General features: G+C 49.0%; 1 protein-coding gene across 4 annotated transcripts in view; it reads right to left on the reverse strand.

Annotated features, from left to right (window-relative positions):
• Nucleotides 1-1,791: 1,791 nt before the first annotated feature.
• Nucleotides 1,792-19,672, reverse strand: part of ROR2 (receptor tyrosine kinase like orphan receptor 2) — a 222,838-nt gene continuing 204,957 nt past the window's right edge. Inside the window, exons 5-9 of one of the 4 annotated variants that reach the window (XM_032635879.1) lie at nt 14,563-14,690; nt 10,450-10,764; nt 9,006-9,233; nt 5,703-5,905; nt 1,792-4,288 (exon numbers count right to left, since the gene is read on the reverse strand). In XM_032635879.1, the coding sequence (XP_032491770.1) occupies nt 2,843-4,288; nt 5,703-5,905; nt 9,006-9,233; nt 10,450-10,764; nt 14,563-14,690 (2,320 nt within the window). In that variant the 3' untranslated portion in view covers nt 1,792-2,842. Of the gene's footprint in view, nt 4,289-4,747; nt 4,878-5,702; nt 5,906-8,987; nt 9,234-10,449; nt 10,765-14,562; nt 14,691-19,672 lie in introns of those variants that run through there. The other 3 variants (XM_032635878.1, XR_004350484.1, XR_004350485.1) reach the window with 3 other exon arrangements.

Genomic DNA, 19,672 nt, shown 5'->3' on the forward strand with positions numbered 1-19,672 from the left:
ACTGTAACATTGAGTGAAATATCCTAATATTAGCAGAGAAAAGTTTGCCAGTGCTCTGTTTCACAACAAGTATTGTATACCAAAAGATATAAGGAGTGTACAAGGTGTTTGTGGCTTTGTATGGCTTGATTAAAACTAATTACACTTAGGTGACTTTACTGAATAGGTGTGAAAATCTCCCTCTTGTGGGTATAAACAGGGACAGGCATGTGGGTGGGTAGAAGGTACGAGTGACATTTATCTGAATCACGCGGCTTAGCTCTAAAATCAGTTGTTCTGGAACATGCCAATTAAGTCACTTTTGTTCAACTGCATCAACTTTAAAGCCTCAATAATCTTCCTAAAGATGCATCAAGATTTTACAATTAGAATGAGCTGTAACAAACATGTGTTATTTCTAGCCAAAAAATCCTCCAAATCAAAACCTCCCCCCACTCTGCCAAAAAACCCTGTGTCTCTCCGCAGAATCTCTGTTCATTCTGCGGTTCTGTCCGTGGCCCCGAGCACGACGTTCAAGTCTTGGGGCTGAGTGATGGGAAACTGAAGTGGCTGCCCACCTCCCTGACTGCATCTGCGGAGGGAGCAGCCAGAGGGCTATTTCCCAGTGTTTACTCTTAGGCCTCGACTCAAGAGTTAAACCATCAGGTGTACCAAATTAGAGATAAACTGAAGTTCCTCTTTAAGATCAGCGGAAATGAGAAGTAGCTTCGTGTAACCCTGAGTTCTTTGAATATGCAATCCAGACCACACTTGCTGGTAGAGGGGCTCCGAGGGACTCCCAGTCATTCACATTACTTCCTTCTACCGAGCAGGGAAGAGTCCCCCCTGATTTTAGGATATACACTGGGACGTTTTATTTGTTTGTGTGTGGGGCTCTACCTGTCAGCAGCATTATGATAAAGCAGAAGAGCAAGGGGTGTACAAGATGACCCGATGTGCTGGAGAGCCAGGGAGACCCAGGGGGTAGGATCAAATGATGCTGTGCTTAAGGGGCGTGATTCACCATCAGGACCCTCTGGGCTCTTGTTAGAAATGTACTTTCTTGGTCCAACCCAGACTTACCTGGGAGCAGGGAGGGCAGTGCTCATTTTGCAACAAGCCTTGCCGGATGTTCTGATGCAGGCTAAAGAACCAATGCCTGTGGATGTGAAGCGAATTCCTGCCTGAGTCTTGCCTGGCCCAGGGTTATGGACCTATTCCATTAAACACGGAAAACCAACCAGGCCATGCTGGGAGACAGGGACGTGCCCGAGGGGCAGCAAAGGCCATTGGCTGGCTGGCAGAAGCATCTCCAGGACTCACCCAGCCCCTCTCCTGACTGGAAGCCCTGGAGCCACTGACCCCGCAGTTGACCCTGGTCCAGATGTACCTGGACTCAGCTGGCCATGCTGCCAGCCAACGAGGGGATGCAGGCAGCTCTGAGCAGGTGGTGAAGGAGGCCCAATCTCCTTCGCTCTCTCCCCCTCCAGCCCTGCTCCAGGGCCTTGGGAAGAGCCAGACTCCAGGTCTAAAAATGGCAGGGGCTCTGGGACCTCAGGAGGAGAGAGGTACAAAACAAAAGAACATCTTCACGTCATCTGCAGCTAATCCCTGCCACAGACCTTACCGAGAAAAGCAATGCAACTTGCTCCCATCATTCATCTGTCAACGTATATCCACATTCAAATGGAGTCGCTGGTCCTGGATGAGCCCCCTAAACCTCAGCACAAATCATTACCGTTGGGCGTCTCCGTCATCCAGCACCTCCCGCTGCCTGATGTCCTCAGGACCTGCAGAGGGCAGACTGAACCTTCTGTTTTTCTTTATTGGATACACCAGGTGTGGGAGTTATACAAGTGCGTTCTACCCCGTGTGTTGGATGCAGTGTACCTGTGTACCTTCTCTCATAGGAGCTCTGAAATGAACTGACCTTGCTTACATATGGTACAAACACAAGCAAACTAAAATACAATCAGGTGGCATCCCAATGTGGGTAACGTAAACAGTTAAATTACGAAGTCATTATTTTAAGCTCAAAATTCTTCAATGAAAATGGCATACAAAAACCATATAAATTACATTTAAGGTCTGTACAGGATTCTAAAAAAAAAAAGAAAAAAATAACAATACTGTGCTCTGTACAATATTGTCTCCTTTGTAACATTCCAAACCCCAAAAACACTTTCCCTTGAATCCAGAAAACTGGGCAAAATACACATGCAGGATAATTAAAATCATTTCACAGAAGTACAAAATTGTGTGGGTTTCTTTTAAGGCACATTTCGTTTTAATACGGAACTCCCATTCCAGGAGCCCCTTTCTCATCAGACTCTGACAGGCGGCAGGCGAACGCGTCCTGTTCCCACTAATCTTTGGTGGCTGAAGGGAGACTGTTACTGGTGGGCGGGCGGGTAGCAGAGAGAAAAGCAGCCTCCTCCATCCTCATGCAGCAGCCCAGTCGCTGGGCATCGCAAAGCCCGAGGTCCCACCTCACTGCCTTTTTGCAGGCCTATTTTCCCAATGTTTGGAAATATTCAATCCCTATGCAATATGGAGGGAAGATGCCACCTAATTTCCTTCAAAGCACAGGCACTGCTCATGGCCGACTGATCTCCAGGGAAATGTAGGTGGCACTGGGGGTCACCATGCGTCCTGCTGCGTTACCTACCACCCCTGCCTTGTTAGGAGCCATTGGCTACAAGACCCTCCAACCAAGCAGGTGGGCACAGAGGTGCTCCATGCACGAGAGGACGACAGAGGAGGACTTCGCCCAGGGAGACTGCACTCCAGCCCACTGGTACCCGGGGCGCGCTCCTCAGAGAGGCCCAAGTCTCCTGCCAAGCGCCCCGCGGCCCTGCAGCCCTCAGGCTTCCAGCTGGACCTCAGACTCGTCCATCTGCAGAGTGTCATTGTCTCCCAGCAGCTCGGTCTCGGGGACGGAACCGTCCTCCTCCTCCTCTGCTTCCTGCACGGGGCTCTGGGCCACGTCTTCCGGGACATTCTGCGTGTCCTCAGTGCCCTCCGAGAGCAGGGCTGCCCTGTCTGCCACAGACGTGTTGGAGGGAGCGGTGGTGACGTACCCCGTGCTGGTGGAGCCGCTGCCACTGTGGTGGGAGCCAGGCTTGGGCACCATCTGGGCAGGCACCTGCTGCGGGGCCATCTGCATCGGGATCTGGACCGGGTAAAAGTTGGGCAGGTAGGCCCCGTAGGCCGGCACGGGCTGGTACCCATTGACGGGGATGTAGAGCTGGGGAGGGGGTACCATGGGTCTGATCTGGCCCTTCATAGGGATGAACTGGGGCTGCGGGAAGGGCTGGGCCTTCTGCTTGGGGCCCCCGTAGCGGGTGTTGCTGACGTTGCTGACGGGGCTGGTGCTGAGGGAGCTGGTCTGTGTGACGTTGCTGGCGCCTGAGGTCTGCCCCGAGCTGTTGTAGGTAGACAGGTTGCCCCAGGCCCGCAGCCGGCTGTGGATGTCCTTGAAGCGGGGCCGCCGGCTGGGGAACTCGTGCCAGCACTCGATCATCAGCGCGTACACCCAGGCGGGGCAGTCGTCGGGGCAGGGCAGCACCTGCCGGCTCCGGACCATCTCCACCACGTCCTGGTTGGAGTGGCCGCAGTAGGGCTGCAGGCCGTAGCTGAACACCTCCCACAGGACCACGCCGTAGGACCAGATGTCCGAGTCCACAGAGAACTTGCCGTACATGATGGCCTCGGGAGACATCCAGCGGATGGGCAGCAGCGCGCTCCCCGTCAGCTTGTAGTAGTCAGCTGAGTACACTTCGCGGAAGAGCCCCAAGTCCGAGATCTTCACGGTCAGCTTGTCGTACACGAGGACGTTGCGGGTGGCCAGGTCCTTGTGGACCACGTGGTGGCTGGACAGGTACTCCATGCCTGCGGCGATCTGCGCCACCACGTGCACAAAGTCGGGGGGCTCCAGGGCGGACTTCACCGTGCGGTCATCGTCTGTGCTGCCCATGTCCGAGTGCGGTGAGCGCATGACCAGGAACTCATGCAGGTCGCCGTGCGAGCAGTAGCTGAAGATCATGCTGAGGGGCTGGTCCTTGGTCACCACGCCCAGCAGGCAGACAATGTTGGGGTGCTGCAGCCGTGCCCGCAGCAGGGCCTCGTGCCGGAACTCCTCCCGGAGCGGCCCCTCTGCTTTGTCCTTCAGCGTCTTGATGGCCACGGCCTGGGTCTGCTCGCCCGGCGCCGGGCCGAACAGATGCCCTTTGTAGACCTTGCCGAACCGGTCCTCCCCGAGCTCCTCCATGAACCTCACCGTGGACAAGCTGATCTCCTTGAGTTTGGCCTGCCAAAAAGAAAAGCTCTGGTGAAACATTTCTGCCACCGAGATGCGAGGAGGCAGAGCTGAACAGCTGGGAGGGCATTCTCGGGGGGCGGCAGTCCTAGAGCCGCCCCCCAGCCTGGGCTTGCAGAGGACCCGCCAGTCCCACCCAGCCCAGGCTCAGCCTGCCCCGCACAATGCTCTCTGCTCTTAAATGTGCTCTGACACCATGAGGCTGCCTGAAACCTTCAACAGGGTCCCAACCAGGCTGCAAACAATGTTCCCACCCAAAGATAACACTGCAGACTATATGTGTGAGGGTGTGTGTGTGCGCACACCTGTTTACACACCCCAGCCATGCTGAACTCCGGCTGTCCTCCCAGCTGTGTCCCCCACTTAGGGACTTTCCTGGTGTTCCCTGCCATGTGCCCACTGACAGGCCCAGTCACCACTGTTCATCACAACAAGATGCGATGTCTACTTCCCTCGAACCCTGAGGTGTGCTTCCCCCGATCTGAGTCATTTTTAGAGTCCAGGCCAGCTGTTCTCCAGATGTGCCTCCAAGGGCCTGTTTTGCCGCTTCCCCTCGATTAGATTCTCCAGTGGATGCCACCTGACAGAAGTACCACACAGGTGAAATCGATTTGAACCTTGCGTCTCAGCCTCTACAACTTCCCATCCCTTCTGTGTGCCTGGCCCCCGTCCTCGGAGGTTCTATGAACCCAAGGGAATCTGTGCCCTCACCTGCCAGCCCTTCACCCACAGCAAACCCTCCGTGACTCCTGGCTACTGAGCAGAATGAGTCCACCTTCTCCCTCTTCAGAGCCTGGATGGAAATGGTTTTCCCCCCGAACTTTCAAGTAATGTAAATGCCCCTTCACTGAAGCTAGGTGGGCTGGGAGAGACCTCCTCCTGTGATACACAGGGAGAGACCTCCTCCTGTGATACATTTCAGTGTGTTCTCGCTACCCTAAGAACTCAGGTTGGGGGTGGTCTGCCCCCTTACCACCACTACAGGACTGTTGCTGTGTCCTTCCCTGTAAAACAAAACAAAGCAAAACCAACCCAAACCCAAACTGACCAGAAAACAGGTCATCATCCCTTAAAAATACCATGTTGACCCTCTAGTGGTGGGGGTGATCTGAGCCCTTCTTTTGTGTGTCCTCCTGTGGGGACAGCTGAAGCACAGCAAAGTGAGGACACCTCATTCGGGCCCATGCTAAAATGGCTGGTCTCCGTCGAGGGAGAACAGTGAAGTCCAAACACACCTTCCATATGCCCCCTAAGGACACAAACGTCCTGGTATATTTTAGAGAAGAAACGGCAAAACGAAGGGCAGTTTAAAAGAATTATGTGCTGTGTATCAAGCAAATTAAGAATCTCCAGGTAGAGGTTAAGCCTGGGGGAGCTGCCTCTTTAAATACGGGGGCACACAGACCTGCTTGTGCTGGTTGATGAGAGGCATTTCCACGTCCTGGCTGGGTGAGGCCATCAGCTGCCGCCTCTGGGGCGTGGAGGAAGAAGCCTTCTGTTTATTCCGGCACATGCAGACCAAGAAGAAAAGGCATGCGATGACCAGGGGAATGGCGATGCTCGGAACCAAGATGTACAGAATTCCCATCCTGCTGCTGTCTTGGGGGCCTGTGAACAGCAAGGCGTTCATGAGTTTTCTGAAAACATCCCTGTTTGCAACTCGAAGTTCTCCACCATCCCACTCCCACCTCCAACTAAAATATTCAAGCACAAGTAGATAATCAGGGTAAGTTTCACAAAGGGACAAAATTATAAGCCAAACCTCAAAAAAAGTAATGTACCCAAAAACACACATCCCGCTAAACATTTGTGAGACACAATCTAGAACTGCCCACCACGGAAACAAAGAGGAATACAGAGCTCAAAAAATAAACGAACTCTTAGGGCTTCCCTGGTGGCGCAGTGGTTGAGAGTCCACCTGCCGATGCAGGGGACACGGGTTCGTGCCCCGGTCCGGGAAGATCCCACATGCCGCGGAGCGGCTGGGCCCGTGAGCCATGGTCGCTGAGCCTGCACGTCCAGAGCCTGTGCTCCGCAACAGGAGAGGCCACAACAGTGAAAGGCCCGCATACCATACCGCAAAAAAAAAAAAAAAAAAAAAAAAGTTAATAAACAAACTCTAAAGGCCTTACAGTAGCAAACACCACCATCACATTCCCTTCTAATTTGAATACCATTGGAAATAGGTGCTCTGACTTTTCATCTCTACTAAAGTCGATGAAACACATGGGACATGCTTGTCCTCAGTGAAGGAAACTGGATACTGGCATTAGAAATGATCCTTTTCTTCATTCAACATTTTAGGGTTTTCCACATTTTTGAACAATGAACCCATATTCTTTCAAGACAATAATTAAAAATGCATTTGATTTAAAAGAGCACTGGTAGCCAATGAGTTTGAGCTAACAATTTGCAGCAGTTCCAAGTGTTTTTCCTTCATTTTTTTCCACGGTGAAGAGCAACGCTCTGTCTCCCCCTACAGGATTTACAGAAAAGCACAGAGGGCCCCAGGCTGCAAGGCTAAAAGGACGGCCAGGAACCCTGTGGGCAGTGCTGCCCTCTGAGGGAGAGTTGAGGCTTCTGCTCTGTGATGTGGAAGGCAAGTCCTCCAAAAGGCCCCTCTCCCCACAACAGTTTTCACCTTAACCTTGTGAATAATCACATGGGACTTGGGCCTCCCTATGACCAGTGGGTAATGAGCTTTCCATGTAAAAGCAAACAAGTGATTTCTGGTCCATGTGGTCCCCCAAAAGAGCTAATTCAGTTCTAAAAATCACCACTACCACCACCATAGTAAAGAAGCCTTGTCCCGAAGCCAGTCTTGCCCCCCAGCCTCCAAAAGAAGATAAAAATCAAATACAACCACACACACGACTCTCCTGACCCCACCCCGGAGGCAGATATTTTAGAAGACTCAGGGGCAGTGGGGATTCTGGGTCATTTTTCACGATTAGGGCTAAGGGGAGATTCCAGGACCCTCAGGCCAAGGTGAGAGATGTGACCACCATCCATAGGTTTGTAAACCATTAACTTTTATCATTACCTTTTAAAAATCACCAACAGAACACATGCTTATTAATAATTCTATTGACAGCATTAGAGAAACGTGAATATTCCTAATAACTAATTTCACCAAAGGCTATATATACTACTGTTAATAGGTTGGCATTCACTTAATTTTTTATGTACATATTTAAGTTGAACATGAAATAACCAATATTCAACTAATTTGACATAGAGAAGCAGCAGTTTCATATAATTTTTAAAAACAGAATTTTAAATGGAATCACATCATCCATGTTTTCCTGCTCCTGGTTTTGTGGCAGAATAATATATCTCAGGCCACGTTTCTCGCAGAACAGACAGCACTAGGCACTCTGCAAGAGCTGCACACTGTCCCAAGGTACGGATGTACTTCAATTATCATCCAACCCCTTGTTGGTAAACAATTACTCTGTTTGTCATTTAGCTGTTAAAAGTGATTCTGCAACAAATATCCTTGCATTTCTGCCCTTTAAGTGCAAATATTTCTGCAATGTAAGATTCCTATGGCATTGCCAGGTCAAAGAACATACATATTTCTCTTTATGATTTGATTCATTTTTAATTACAAAAATAAAAACTGCTCATTGTAAAAACATCTTATGCTGTAACATATCTGTAGGTCATGGGAAATCACTGCGGAAAGTATGATGTTTATCTTTGCAAAACTCCTTCCATGAAATACAGGTGCATATGTGTGCTCACTCACATACCCTTCACTCATTTTGTTTCTTTTATCAGAAAGAAAGAAAGAGGAAGGGAGGAAGGAAGGAAAGTGAGAGGGAAAGGAAAGGGAAGGGAGGGAGAGGAGGAGGATAAGAGAAAGACAGAGAGAGACAGAGAGGAGAACAGGAAGAAAGAAACCAAAAAGACATCACACAGCTATTGCCCTCCAGCTTGCTTCTTTCCCTTAACAGGTCGATATGAACATCCTTCCTTGCAGGAAATTTTTTTAAACAACTGTAGCATTCCATTGAATAACTTTACTATAATCTATTTACCAAACTTTTCATTCTTAAAATTTATTCCTGCACAGAGATAATGATGTCTGTAACATTTGTAGCCATGAACTACAAACTTTTCTCCTAGTCATAATTTAAGACAGAAATTGCAGGGAAAACAGTTAAGAGATTTAAGTTCTATTTTCTCCTCACTCTGCTGAGTCTCTGTGTAAAAGCTGAGCAGAGTGGGAGGCGAGGGAGGGCAAGCAGGAGGCCTTGTGCCCCAACTACAGATGCTGGTCTGAGAAGCTGGTTGTAACAGTAATGGGAAGCATTTCCACTAATAGTGGGAAATGCATGACAATGTTCACTGGGAAACAAGAGGCCGAACTGAATATTCCAGGACCACACATGGAAAGAGGGCTGACGGAAGGGCCCCCAAGTGTAAACAGGAGTCTCTGCTGAGTGGTAAAATTAGAGGTGATTTACACATTCTTCTTCAGACTTTTCTATAATCTAAAACGTCCTATAATGACGAGATACTACTTTTACAACCAGCAACAGCTTTATTTAAAACAAATGATCATGGTGGTGAAACTCGGTGTGGGCAGGGGGCTCCCAGAGCTATCAGCCTCCCGGTTCCACATCATCACAAAGTACACCCCACAGTCAACACTTTAAAAAAAAAAGAGAGAGAGAATACATACTACAAGAGGGTACGTCACACAGTTCCATGCGTACGTTTTTATTCTGCGTGAAGCACCAGGGGCCTTCCATCTGCCCTCCAGGGTTCCGGCAGTAGGCGTGCCCTCCTCCGAGCTCGGGGAAGTCGGCGCTGGTCAGGTGGTGGCTGTGGGGATGCTGCAGGGCCCACGGCTGGCACTGGTGTCCCGACTTGGTGGTGCTTGCCGTCCCTCTGTAATCTGTGCCTGAGCCGTTGTAGCACTGATGGTCTGAGAGAGAAGATGCGTCAGGAGGCCCCAAAATTAAGAGGAAGCCGCCCTCCTCTGGGGGTCCAGGGAGCACCCTTCTTCAACTATTCCAAAAAGGAACAACAAAGCCACCTTGCCTGGATGTACCCACACTGAAATTTCCAAAAGACCGAAGAGTTTGACATCACTTCCAAGGAAAGCAGCATTAGACGTAATGACTGAATACAGTCCCAAGCCCACAAATTTAATGGGCGGGTGCACCAGGTACATATATGGGGAAACAACTGGTCAGAAGTTATTCTATGGCCCTGAAACACCTTTGGACTCACGAGGCACCCCCATTCCACAATGACGATGTCAACCCCAGCCTCACGTTCGCTTGCACTAGAAGCAAAACCAAACGACGCAGCAGGGAAGAGAAACTCCCAGGCCTGGCCCCCCAGCCTCAGTGAGGACGCGGCTCAGCCTCCTGTGCACAGAGCCCCAGGCTCACTCCACTCCGGGGCCAGGGGGACCCAGGGCCTCTCTGAGCCACACCTGGGGTGTGTGTTTGTTGAACACCGGTTACACCGTGCTTGCCGTGTGCAGGCACTGTTCTAAGAACTTTCTAAATACTAACTCATTTAATCTACATTCCAGCTGCTGAGGTCAGCAGTTGTTATCCCCGTGTAACATGAGGAAACTCATATTTAAGCAACTTGCCTGAGGTCCCATGGAGTCAGCCTGGCAAACAGGATTTGGACGGTGCAGTGGGTCTGCAGACCAGGCTCTGACTGCCCTGGTGAGGAGCCCTGCCGCCCTTGGGAACCCTGGCCTCGCCAAGGAAGTGAATATTTCCCAAGCCTGGGAGGGAGGCGACCACTTCCCTGGGTCCCCTCCCCTCAAGGAGGGCCACAATCCTAGTCAGCTGCTGAGAGATGCTTGTGCACCACAAGGCAGTCTTGGAAGCGGACCCTGCCTCCCCCAAAGCTCCTCACAGCTTTGGGGGCAAGTGCAGAAAGTCCTCCCATCTTAGAGAAGCCAAGTTTGTGGCTCATCAGGGTAGAGTGACTTACTGGGGACCCACAAGCAGGCAGGGCCAGGAGGGCTGTGCAACTGGAACTGGACAACGGCGAGTCCCCACCCCGCAACTGCCCTACCGGAATGGGGGCCGGTCTGTGAGACTTCCCCGGATGGAATGGGGTCCCCAGGCTCTTAAGAGGCAGGACCCCGGCCTCGGGGGCGGGCACAGACTCACAGCGGCCCAGCCTCTCGGCCGGGATGCCGATGCGCATGCAGTTGGCGGCGTCCGGGCTCTCGGGCATGGGCAATGCCTCGCACTTGGGCAACTGCAGCCGCATGAGGATGAGCGGGTTGGAGCGCGCAATCGTGTACTCCTGGCGGCAGAGGTCGCTCTCCAGCACCTCGCACTCGTCCCGGCACAGCTCGCGCGGCTTGGGCGCCCGGGAGCGCGCGTCGCACAGCGGGAACACGAAGTGGCAGAAGGACGGGATGGCGAACTGCGAGCACTGGTCCGACAGGTGCGTGGAGGTGCCGATCATGGTGAAGGCAGCTGCGGAGGCGGCGAGGCTGGCGTTAGGGTGGGCTGGGCCCTGCCTGGGACCAACATCTGCCCGGCAACCCCTGCCCAGCGCCCCTGGTTTCATCTCCAGCCCTGGCTCCCTACTCTTCCCAGGGCCCCTGGTCCCACCCACCCTGCCCGGCGCCCGTGGACCCCCATCTCGACCATGCCCCGCCGCCCCCCGCCCTCCGCCTTGTCTTCTGCCAGCCGCGAGAGGCTCTCATAAGAGCAGGGGCCCGGGGAGCACATAAGCCGCCCAGGTTTGCACCACACAAAGAAGGTCCCTGGTGCCAGGGCTTCATTTACAAACATCAAAAGCAAGACAAGAAAGAAAGAAAACTAGGCCCCAGATCTCATCCACCTAGATGCTACTTCCATGACAGGAAGATTCTGTTATCAGGCCCAAAGCCACTTCCTAAGGTCCTGCTATGAACTGGCTCTGCAAGCACATGGCGGTAGGTAAAGCTGTGGGCTGAGTGGCTTCTAGAAGGAGAGATTGGAGCAGAGGCACAAGGACCAAGCCTGGGTCTTCCTGACATCTCAGGGCCTGTGAGAAGAGGGGAGGCCTGGCCAGGGGATGGAGATAGTGTGCCAGAAAGAGGAACGATCCGCCCTGTGACATGCAGCCTAAGGAGGAGTAAGATGACAAATGGGGGTACAGGGGAGTCCCTCAGGTGGAGTCTGGGGAGAGCCAAGAAACTGCTGGAGGAGGTTCTAAGTGGGGAGAGGGGCAGGGCTTTGTGATAAAGGAGAGCAGAGAAGCAGGCTGTTGCAGGAGAGTCTGGAGCCAGGGTGGGCTGGCTTGCTTTTTAGGGGCAAGATGTCACAAGATGGAGCCTGATGGGAAGAACCTGACACCTGATGTGGAGAAGGGAAGAGGGTGGGAGCTTCAGATACAAAGTCTAGGCAGGTGAGCGGGAGCAGAGTTGCCAGTGGCATGAGGGAAGGCGTGCACTCCAGGCGCTCTCCTCAGGGCTGTGGCAGTCAGGGTTCAAAGGAAAGCATCAGTTGCCCCATACATGCCCACGCCAGAAGGCCCACTCCACTCTGACCTATGAAGGACCTGCTTATAAGGATCTGATCTTGGACAGCTGGAGGAAAAGAGGCGCCTCTGTCTACACACCCTGCTGAGATGGGGAGGAGGAAACCAGAGAGGTTGGAATTTAGTTCCTGGGACACCCCAGCTTCACCCATGACTTGTAGTGCCATGCCCACTGTGGCCAGCAGGTGGCGCTGCTGGCACCCTTTCCCCACACTGCCCCCCCCCACGCCCCCCACCCCCACCCCAAGGACCCACCAGCCACCCATGGCAGGCATTGGGTTAGATGAGCTGGCATGGGAGCCCAGTTCTGGCCCTGCCCTGTCATTTACTACAGGGTTGTCAGTCACTCAGTCCTTTCTGGGCCTGGGTCTTTATCTGTCAAGTGATCTGTCGAGGCCATACTTTGGGGAATGAAAGCCCACATGGAGCCAATAAAATAGCACGTGAGGTGAATGGTCCATGAGGGTCTGGTAACAGGCTGTGTCCATGCGCTGCACGCAGCGCTGGGTTCCAGGCACTCTGCAGTGTGCTGCTCACATCATCCTTAGTCTTCTGGTCCCTTGTGGACAATATTAAAATTGAGGAATGGAGAGGTAAGAGGTTAAGGTGCAGGGTCTCTTGGAGTTAGCTGACAAACCAAGTTTGAACCCAGTTCAGTCCCATCACGTGAGCTGGCAACTGACTACCAAGAGGGTTGTTGCCAGTGTTGGACCTGACCCCCAGGCAGGGAAAGACCTAAGAAAGCCAAACATGGCATTGCTTTTGGGGTACCAACTGATAGGATGTCAAGGCTGACCCTTTTAGGATTTCTCCTACCCCCGCCCCAGAACCTATCATGTGAGGGCTTATTTCTGAAAGATGGTTCTAGGCACCGAGGAGGTCCAACCATCATGTCCCCGTTTTCGTTTACACCCAACACATCACTCGGACGGTTCTCTGGGGCCCATTCCTGGGAAGCTTCTGGAGTCCCTGGAATGAGTTCTGACAAGCACGCTCTCCAAACAGACTATCTCCACAACCAATGCAGTCTCTAAACCTCAAGTCAGTCAGTCTAGAGCAACTTCACGTTTATTTTTTCAAAAATACACAAATGTAGAGAACCCTCATTCTAAACTTGTACCTAAAAACTACTATAAAAATGAGTCTGCTGAGACATCTGATTTGTTAATCCTTTAAACAATTCCTGAAGAAATAATTGAGAGACAGTCTTGTGCCTTGAATCAGTGTTTGCCAATTACTGGGATATAAAATTAATTCTGGTCTGCGGGTAGCATTTTAAAAGATGACTAGAACGGAACAGAGGATGTCAGGGTGCATGGTTCGCATTAAGGCTGGAACCAACTTTTTTCTTTAATGAAATAAAACTGAAGAGAAAAATCGCAGTGCACTCACTGCCTTTGTTCAGGGCAAATGTTGTTTCCTGTAGCCCATTTCAGTTCTGTGAAGTAGAGGTATGTGTAGACTAAGTGACGATGTAAAATACACTTTTTATTGATACTGTACATTGTGGTCAGAAAGTTTGAGAAGTTCTGCTTTAAATGGCATAAGAAGCTTTTCCAATGAGAGATACCAACAATTATAAAAGATTCTCCCATTGGAACAAGATAGCACCTTCCAAGATCTCCGGGTCCCATTACTGCCCTTCCATTCTCACTGGACACCTGGCCCTGTCCTCAGGGGGCTCTGTAACCATGGGCCAGGCAGGCCCCTCTGTGACCGTGACCTTAGACCCTCCAGACTGTGGGTGAAATACAAAGCCAGGGTTGACCTAAAACTTAGAAGAACATCAGTGTCACCTATGTGAGTTTCTACCTGGGGACCTCCTTTGTGCCCTTACCAGGGCAGTGCTTTGCCAGCCCCTCCACAAATCCCTCCAGAATCACTGGGAGCCCCACATCGCAGGTTGGCCGGGGTCAAGAACCACTGTGCGGAGGATGTAGTTCAACGGGGACACCTGCCATCTTCACAAGATCCTCCTTGTTCCTTATAGAGTCTGAAGAGAAAACGTTTGGGCTTGTGGGGAGAGCAGAGAGAGGCGGAGGGGGGCTTTTTGGGGCCTTGGTCTAATTCATTTTCTCACTTCTCAAGGGCTTTCCCCCAGGAAGTCCTTGACATCAATGTGAGGACTAACAACCAACCAGAGACAGTAACTTCTAAAATGACGGAGAACGAGCAGCTTCACTCCTAAGTGATCTGCTCCATTTCTCACACAACGGAGCAGGTACCCAAAGACCTGGCTATGCCTGCAAACTGGGGGCCTACGGGGGTCTGAGTTCACTGCAGTGTCCCCAGGCACAGCCGATGGCCTGGAACCTCTGTCTCCAACAGCTAAAATCAGGCCCGGGTACCGTTTAATCAAGCGTAACTCCAAGAAGGCAAAAGAGTCAGGAAAAGTAAAACCGAGAATGAATGTGGCAGGTGCTGGCCTGGCCACGCGGTGAGGACAAGAAAATGCAGGGCTTCGGACCCACGTGGTTGACTTAATTCAGTGTGTTAGCACATTCTAAGCAGACTGTACTTGCTAATTTTCATATATAAATGGGAACATTTTAGGATAAACCGCGGTGGTAATTGCAACTGCTTCTGAAAAAGGCCTCTGACTTTCTCTTGCAGGAGGCAGGGCACAGGGACTCACTGCCCAAGGTCATAACCAACAAAACACCCAAGTGGGACTGAAAACACACCAGCGTGGCGACAGGCAGCTGCGTGTGTGCTCACTGTCTCAGAACAAAGGTCTGCGCTCCTACCTGTGATCCGGTTTTCAATCTCCCCCTGCATCTGGAGAGAGTCCACATAAATGGTCCGGTTCCCAATGAAACGTGCACAGGCGATTCCCCGGTAAGGCTGGCAGAATCCATCTTCATGGTAGTCGTCTCTGGTAAAAAACACATGGTCTGTAAGTGCACTGGAAAGTGTCAAATATCCCCGATTTTTTTCTTTTCTTTTTAAATTCAGCATCTGATGATCTAGCCATCTTGTCCCTTGGCATTTACCCAAATGAACTGAAAACTTCTGTCCACACAAAAACTTGCACATGCATGTTTGCAGCTTAATCCATAACTGCCAAAACTTGGAAGCAACCAAAATCTCCACCGTGAATGGATAAACCGTAGTACGATGTAATATTACTCAGCACTGAAAAGAAATGAGCTATCAAGAAAAGACATGAGAAGACACAGAGCAAACTTAAATGCACATTACTAAGTGAAAGAAGCCAATCTGAAAAGGCTGCATGCATACTGTATGATCTCGACTTTATGACATTCTAGAAAAAGCAAAATTATGGAGCAGTATAAAGATCAGTGAATGCCAAAGGGTGGGGGGAGGGTTGGTGAACAGGAGAACAGAGACTTTTAGCACAGTGCAACTATTCTGTATGATACCACAATGGCAGAAACATGTCATTACACATTTGTGCAAACCCAGAGAATACGCAACACCAAGAGTGAATTGTAATGTAAACTATAGACTTTAGCTAATAATAATGTATCAACATAGGCTCACTAACTATAACAAATGCACCACACACTGACATAAGATGTTACTGACAGGGGAAACTCTATGTACAGATGTGGGGAACCTGTACATGATATCTCTCTGTACTTTCTGTTCAATTTTTCTGTAAGCCTAAAATTGCTCTAAATATAAAGTCTATTCACTTAAAAAAAAATCCAGCATCTTTAAGGTCAGGGGGGATGGGACAAAGGAAGTTGAGTATGAAAGACAGATTATAAATGTGAAGTGTACACATGGGTGGGTACGTGCTCACGCCTATGTTCAAATACATGCAGGATATTAACGATTAACATGTTTCATCGTAGTCTTAAACTACATCAGAAACATTACACCCCTATTAACTTCCGTTGTTTGCAAGCGACGCTTTTATGAAAATGATGTTCATTCAGAAACTGTGTTCTACGGTTAAACTGTAGGAGAGAATGCTTTGAAACAGAGGAAAGCAATGGAGAGGATTCCGAAAAGTCAGGCAGGGCCTCAAAGAGTTTGTACAGCGAGGTGTGCTAATTACACCACAGAGGAGTGGTGACCTCGCCACTGCTCCACAGCGCAGACCACATGTATAAATACGGGGGACAGAGAGGGAGACTCTCAAAAGCACAGCCCTCCCACTTGCCCTGCAGTCCGACCTTCCCCCCAGCCTGTAGGGAACAGCCTGCACGTGTCCCCTTGGAGTCTGTGCTAAATTATTCTCGGTAAAACCTGTTAGTCCTGCCTTTGGCCAATAAAATCAGTCATTCTAAGCACCTAGGTGCTTTTTAAAGTGGCCCTGAGGATGCTCCAAGGAGATAGTAAAAGTGGGCCGAAGCACATATATTAGGGCTGCCGTCTGCTGGGGAGCAAAGGAGACGGGCCGGGAGCTCCCAGGACAAGTTTCAGCAAAGTGCCTCAGGCCTGTAATTAAGTCACTTGTTTTCTAGCAAATCTGCCACCTGCCATAAGCCTAACACTTGTCATCCACCCTACATTGATTTGGACCATCCCCAAACGAAATCGGGGTTGTGTCCAATTTAACCAAATGGACTTTAAGAATCCCTGTCTTAGCTTTCTCACAAATGTAAAGTCTGAATGCTCGTAACAGTGGAGACAAAGGGTCTGGCAGGACACAGTCTCTTCAGCCACCTCTGGCTCTCTCCCTCCTCTACTGTCTTCTCAGCCCCTGAAGAAAATTTCTTTTTCAAAGAAAAGAACCTGGGCTTCCCTGGTGGCGCAGTGGTTGAGAGTCCGCCTGCCGATGCAGGGGACACGGGTTCGTATCCCGGTCCGGAAGGATCCCACATGCCGCGGAGCGACTGGGCCCGTGAGCCATGGCCGCTGAGCCTGTGCGTCCGGAGCCTGTGCTCCGCAACGGGAAAGGCCACAACAGTGAGAGGCCCGCGTACCACAAAAAAAAAAAAGAAAAGAAAAGAACCTGGAGCCATAAATAATCTAAAACAGGAGATTCTGGTGTCAGTAAAAGCCGGATGCCCTTTCTCTCAAGCTCACCGGCCATTATTTCTTTGGGTCAAGGATTCCTTAAATATCGTTTAAATAAGCAAGCACATGTGCTAACAATACACACCCAACCCACCCCTCTCTCACCCTTTGTGAGCTGGAGTTAACTGCTGATTAAACTAAAACCAATGTTACACTTGCCAAATACACAAACACAAGTGCAAGTCAACTCTGCCCCGGTGTGTGAGCTCTGTGTCCCCGTTTGCAGGCTGGGTTTAGGTCACTTGCCTGCTATGTCAGGAAGAGCATGAAGATGCGCACGTTCTTATTAACGTCAGCCCACCTAGGGTATGAGATTTGATTCAGTTAGTCCCTTGGGTGACCCCCACAAGAGTAAGCGATTTCTCTCCTCTGCCTCAGGAGTCAAGGAATACAAAGCCTAGTCCCTCACTGTGGGCTTCTCCCTGGCCAGGTGCCCACAGGATGAGGGAGCAACAAGGGTGCAGGGAAGACACGCTGAGAAGGGGCTCAAGGCCATCACATCGTGTTCACAGCTTACTCATCTCAGTGGGCTTCTAATCTGAATTTTAGAGAATGTCCAAAAACGCAAACAGAAATGGTTGGACAACGACATCTTTCAGGTTTCTGAATTTTGAGAAAACAAGTGGGAATTGCTTTTTAGTTTCAAACAGAATTATGTCTTATCTTCACCTGGCATTGTTTAGGACCTCTGAAAAGTGACAGAGCTGGAGTAAGTCTGTAAAACTGGTCACTCAGAGACTAAAGAAAAGTGCTGACACAGAAGCTGCCTTCTATAAAATCCTTTAAACCACACAAGTGAAACAAGCATGCTCACCAAATCTCAGAACATCAATGTGATAGAAACTCAATTTTGGAAATCTCCTCCATTCCTAATGCTGCCAGGCACTAATAACACAGATGAAGAAGTAACTTGTATACCAACAAGTTCATGGTAAAGGAGGAGAGAGAGAGAGAGAGAGAGATTACTACAATATCGGGGGGGAAAAGCAATGGGAAAGGAGTAGGAGATTGGGAGGAAACAGAAAAAGGAGCCATCATATTGTGATAGAAAGGGCTTCTTCACAAACGGCTGAGGAGATGGTGGGGCCAGTCAGCACCTTCCCTGCAATGGTACCTGCTAAAAACAAAAACTGGTTTGAAGAAAACCATAGAAAAATTCCTTGTTATAAATAATGAATAACCTTTAAAGGAAAGTAGGCTCCTTTGAGGTTGAAAAGTAATCAATACCAAAACTCAAATGTAGTTACACATTGTGTAGGAAGGTAACATTTTCCCCAAACACTTTTTTTGTTAAAAGTGGTTAAACCATTTCATAATTATTATTCTTATTATGAGAGGGTCTGCCTGCAATAAACAGGCTTCCTGCTTGAGTGAAGCAGAGGAAGCAACAGCTTCAACAAAAAGTGATAAACTCCATAAGCTTCAGGTGACCTGCCAGTAATGTAAAAAGCTGCAGTAACAAAATATTCTTCAGAGGAAGGTAACAAAACCTAGAGTATAAACCACAATGTATGGTGTACAATAAATGTACAAATGACTGGTGTACAATAAAAAAATTACCAGGCATGTAAAGAAACAGGAAAATATAACCCATGGTCAAGAGAAATAAACCCAGATGTTAGACTTAGAAGACCAGCACTTTAAGGAACTATAAGTATGGTAAACAATGCACAGAAGAAACTATAATGAAGATATGGGTGATTGCAGGAGAGATGGAAACTGTAAAAGAATCTACTGGAAGAACTAAAACATAGAATCTCCAATAAAACATTCATGGTATGATATTAACAAAAGATTGGATAAAGCTAGGAAAAAAAATTGGTAAACTTGACAGGTCAATGGAAAATGTCCAAACTGAAACAAAGAGAGACAAGAAGATTTACCAAAAAATTAAACAGCCTTAGTAAGCTATAGGAAAGTACAGGAGGTCTAACTTATGTACAATCAAATCCCAAGAGGAGGGGAGAGATGCACGGAGTTGGGAAAAAGGTTTGAAGAAATGATGGCCAAAATTTTCCCAAATTTCATTAAAATACAGTAACACACCAACCAAGGAAGATCAGTGAAAAGCAAGCAGAATAAATACAAAGGAAACCACACCTGCTGATGTCACAATCAACTTGCTAAAAACCTAGGATAAATAGAAAAGGGGGGAGATAAAAAATAATGGCTGACTCCTCATCAGAAACAAAGCAAAACAGAAGACAAGGGAATGACAGCTTCAAGGCACTAGCAGAGAAAATGAACTGTGAACCTGGATTCCATACTCAGCAAAAACTTCTTTCAAATAAAAGGGTCTATTAAGCAGAAAGACATAACATGAATGCACCTAATATCAGAGCTTCAAAATATATAAACAAGAATTGACAGAACTAGAGGACAAAACAGAAAAATCCATAATTACAGTTGGAAATTTTAATACCTGACTCTCAGCAATTAACTGAACTAAACAAAAAAAATAAGCGAAGAAACAACAGAAATATTAACCACCCCCTTGATCCAATGGACATCTAGAACAATATACTCAACAAGACAGCATACATGTGTCAGTGTACATGGCACGTTCACCCAGACAGACCATATGCTCTCCATAAAATAACTCACAATATGTTAAAAAATTGAAACCATAAATTTCTGATCACACAAAATTAAATTAGAAATCAATAACAAAAATATATTTAGAAACTCTCGAACTATTTGGAAATTAAATAGCACACTTCTAAACAACCTTTAGGCTCAAAAAAGAAAATGCAAGAAAAATTAAACGGTATGTTAAATGGAATGAGAATATATAACATATGAGAAATGAAAACAGGATACCCCAAATCGTGGGATGAAGCTAAAAGAGTAATTAAGAGACACCTT

The sequence above is a fragment of the Phocoena sinus genome, chromosome 6 (assembly GCF_008692025.1).
Source record: "Phocoena sinus isolate mPhoSin1 chromosome 6, mPhoSin1.pri, whole genome shotgun sequence".
NCBI lineage: Eukaryota > Metazoa > Chordata > Mammalia > Artiodactyla > Phocoenidae > Phocoena > Phocoena sinus.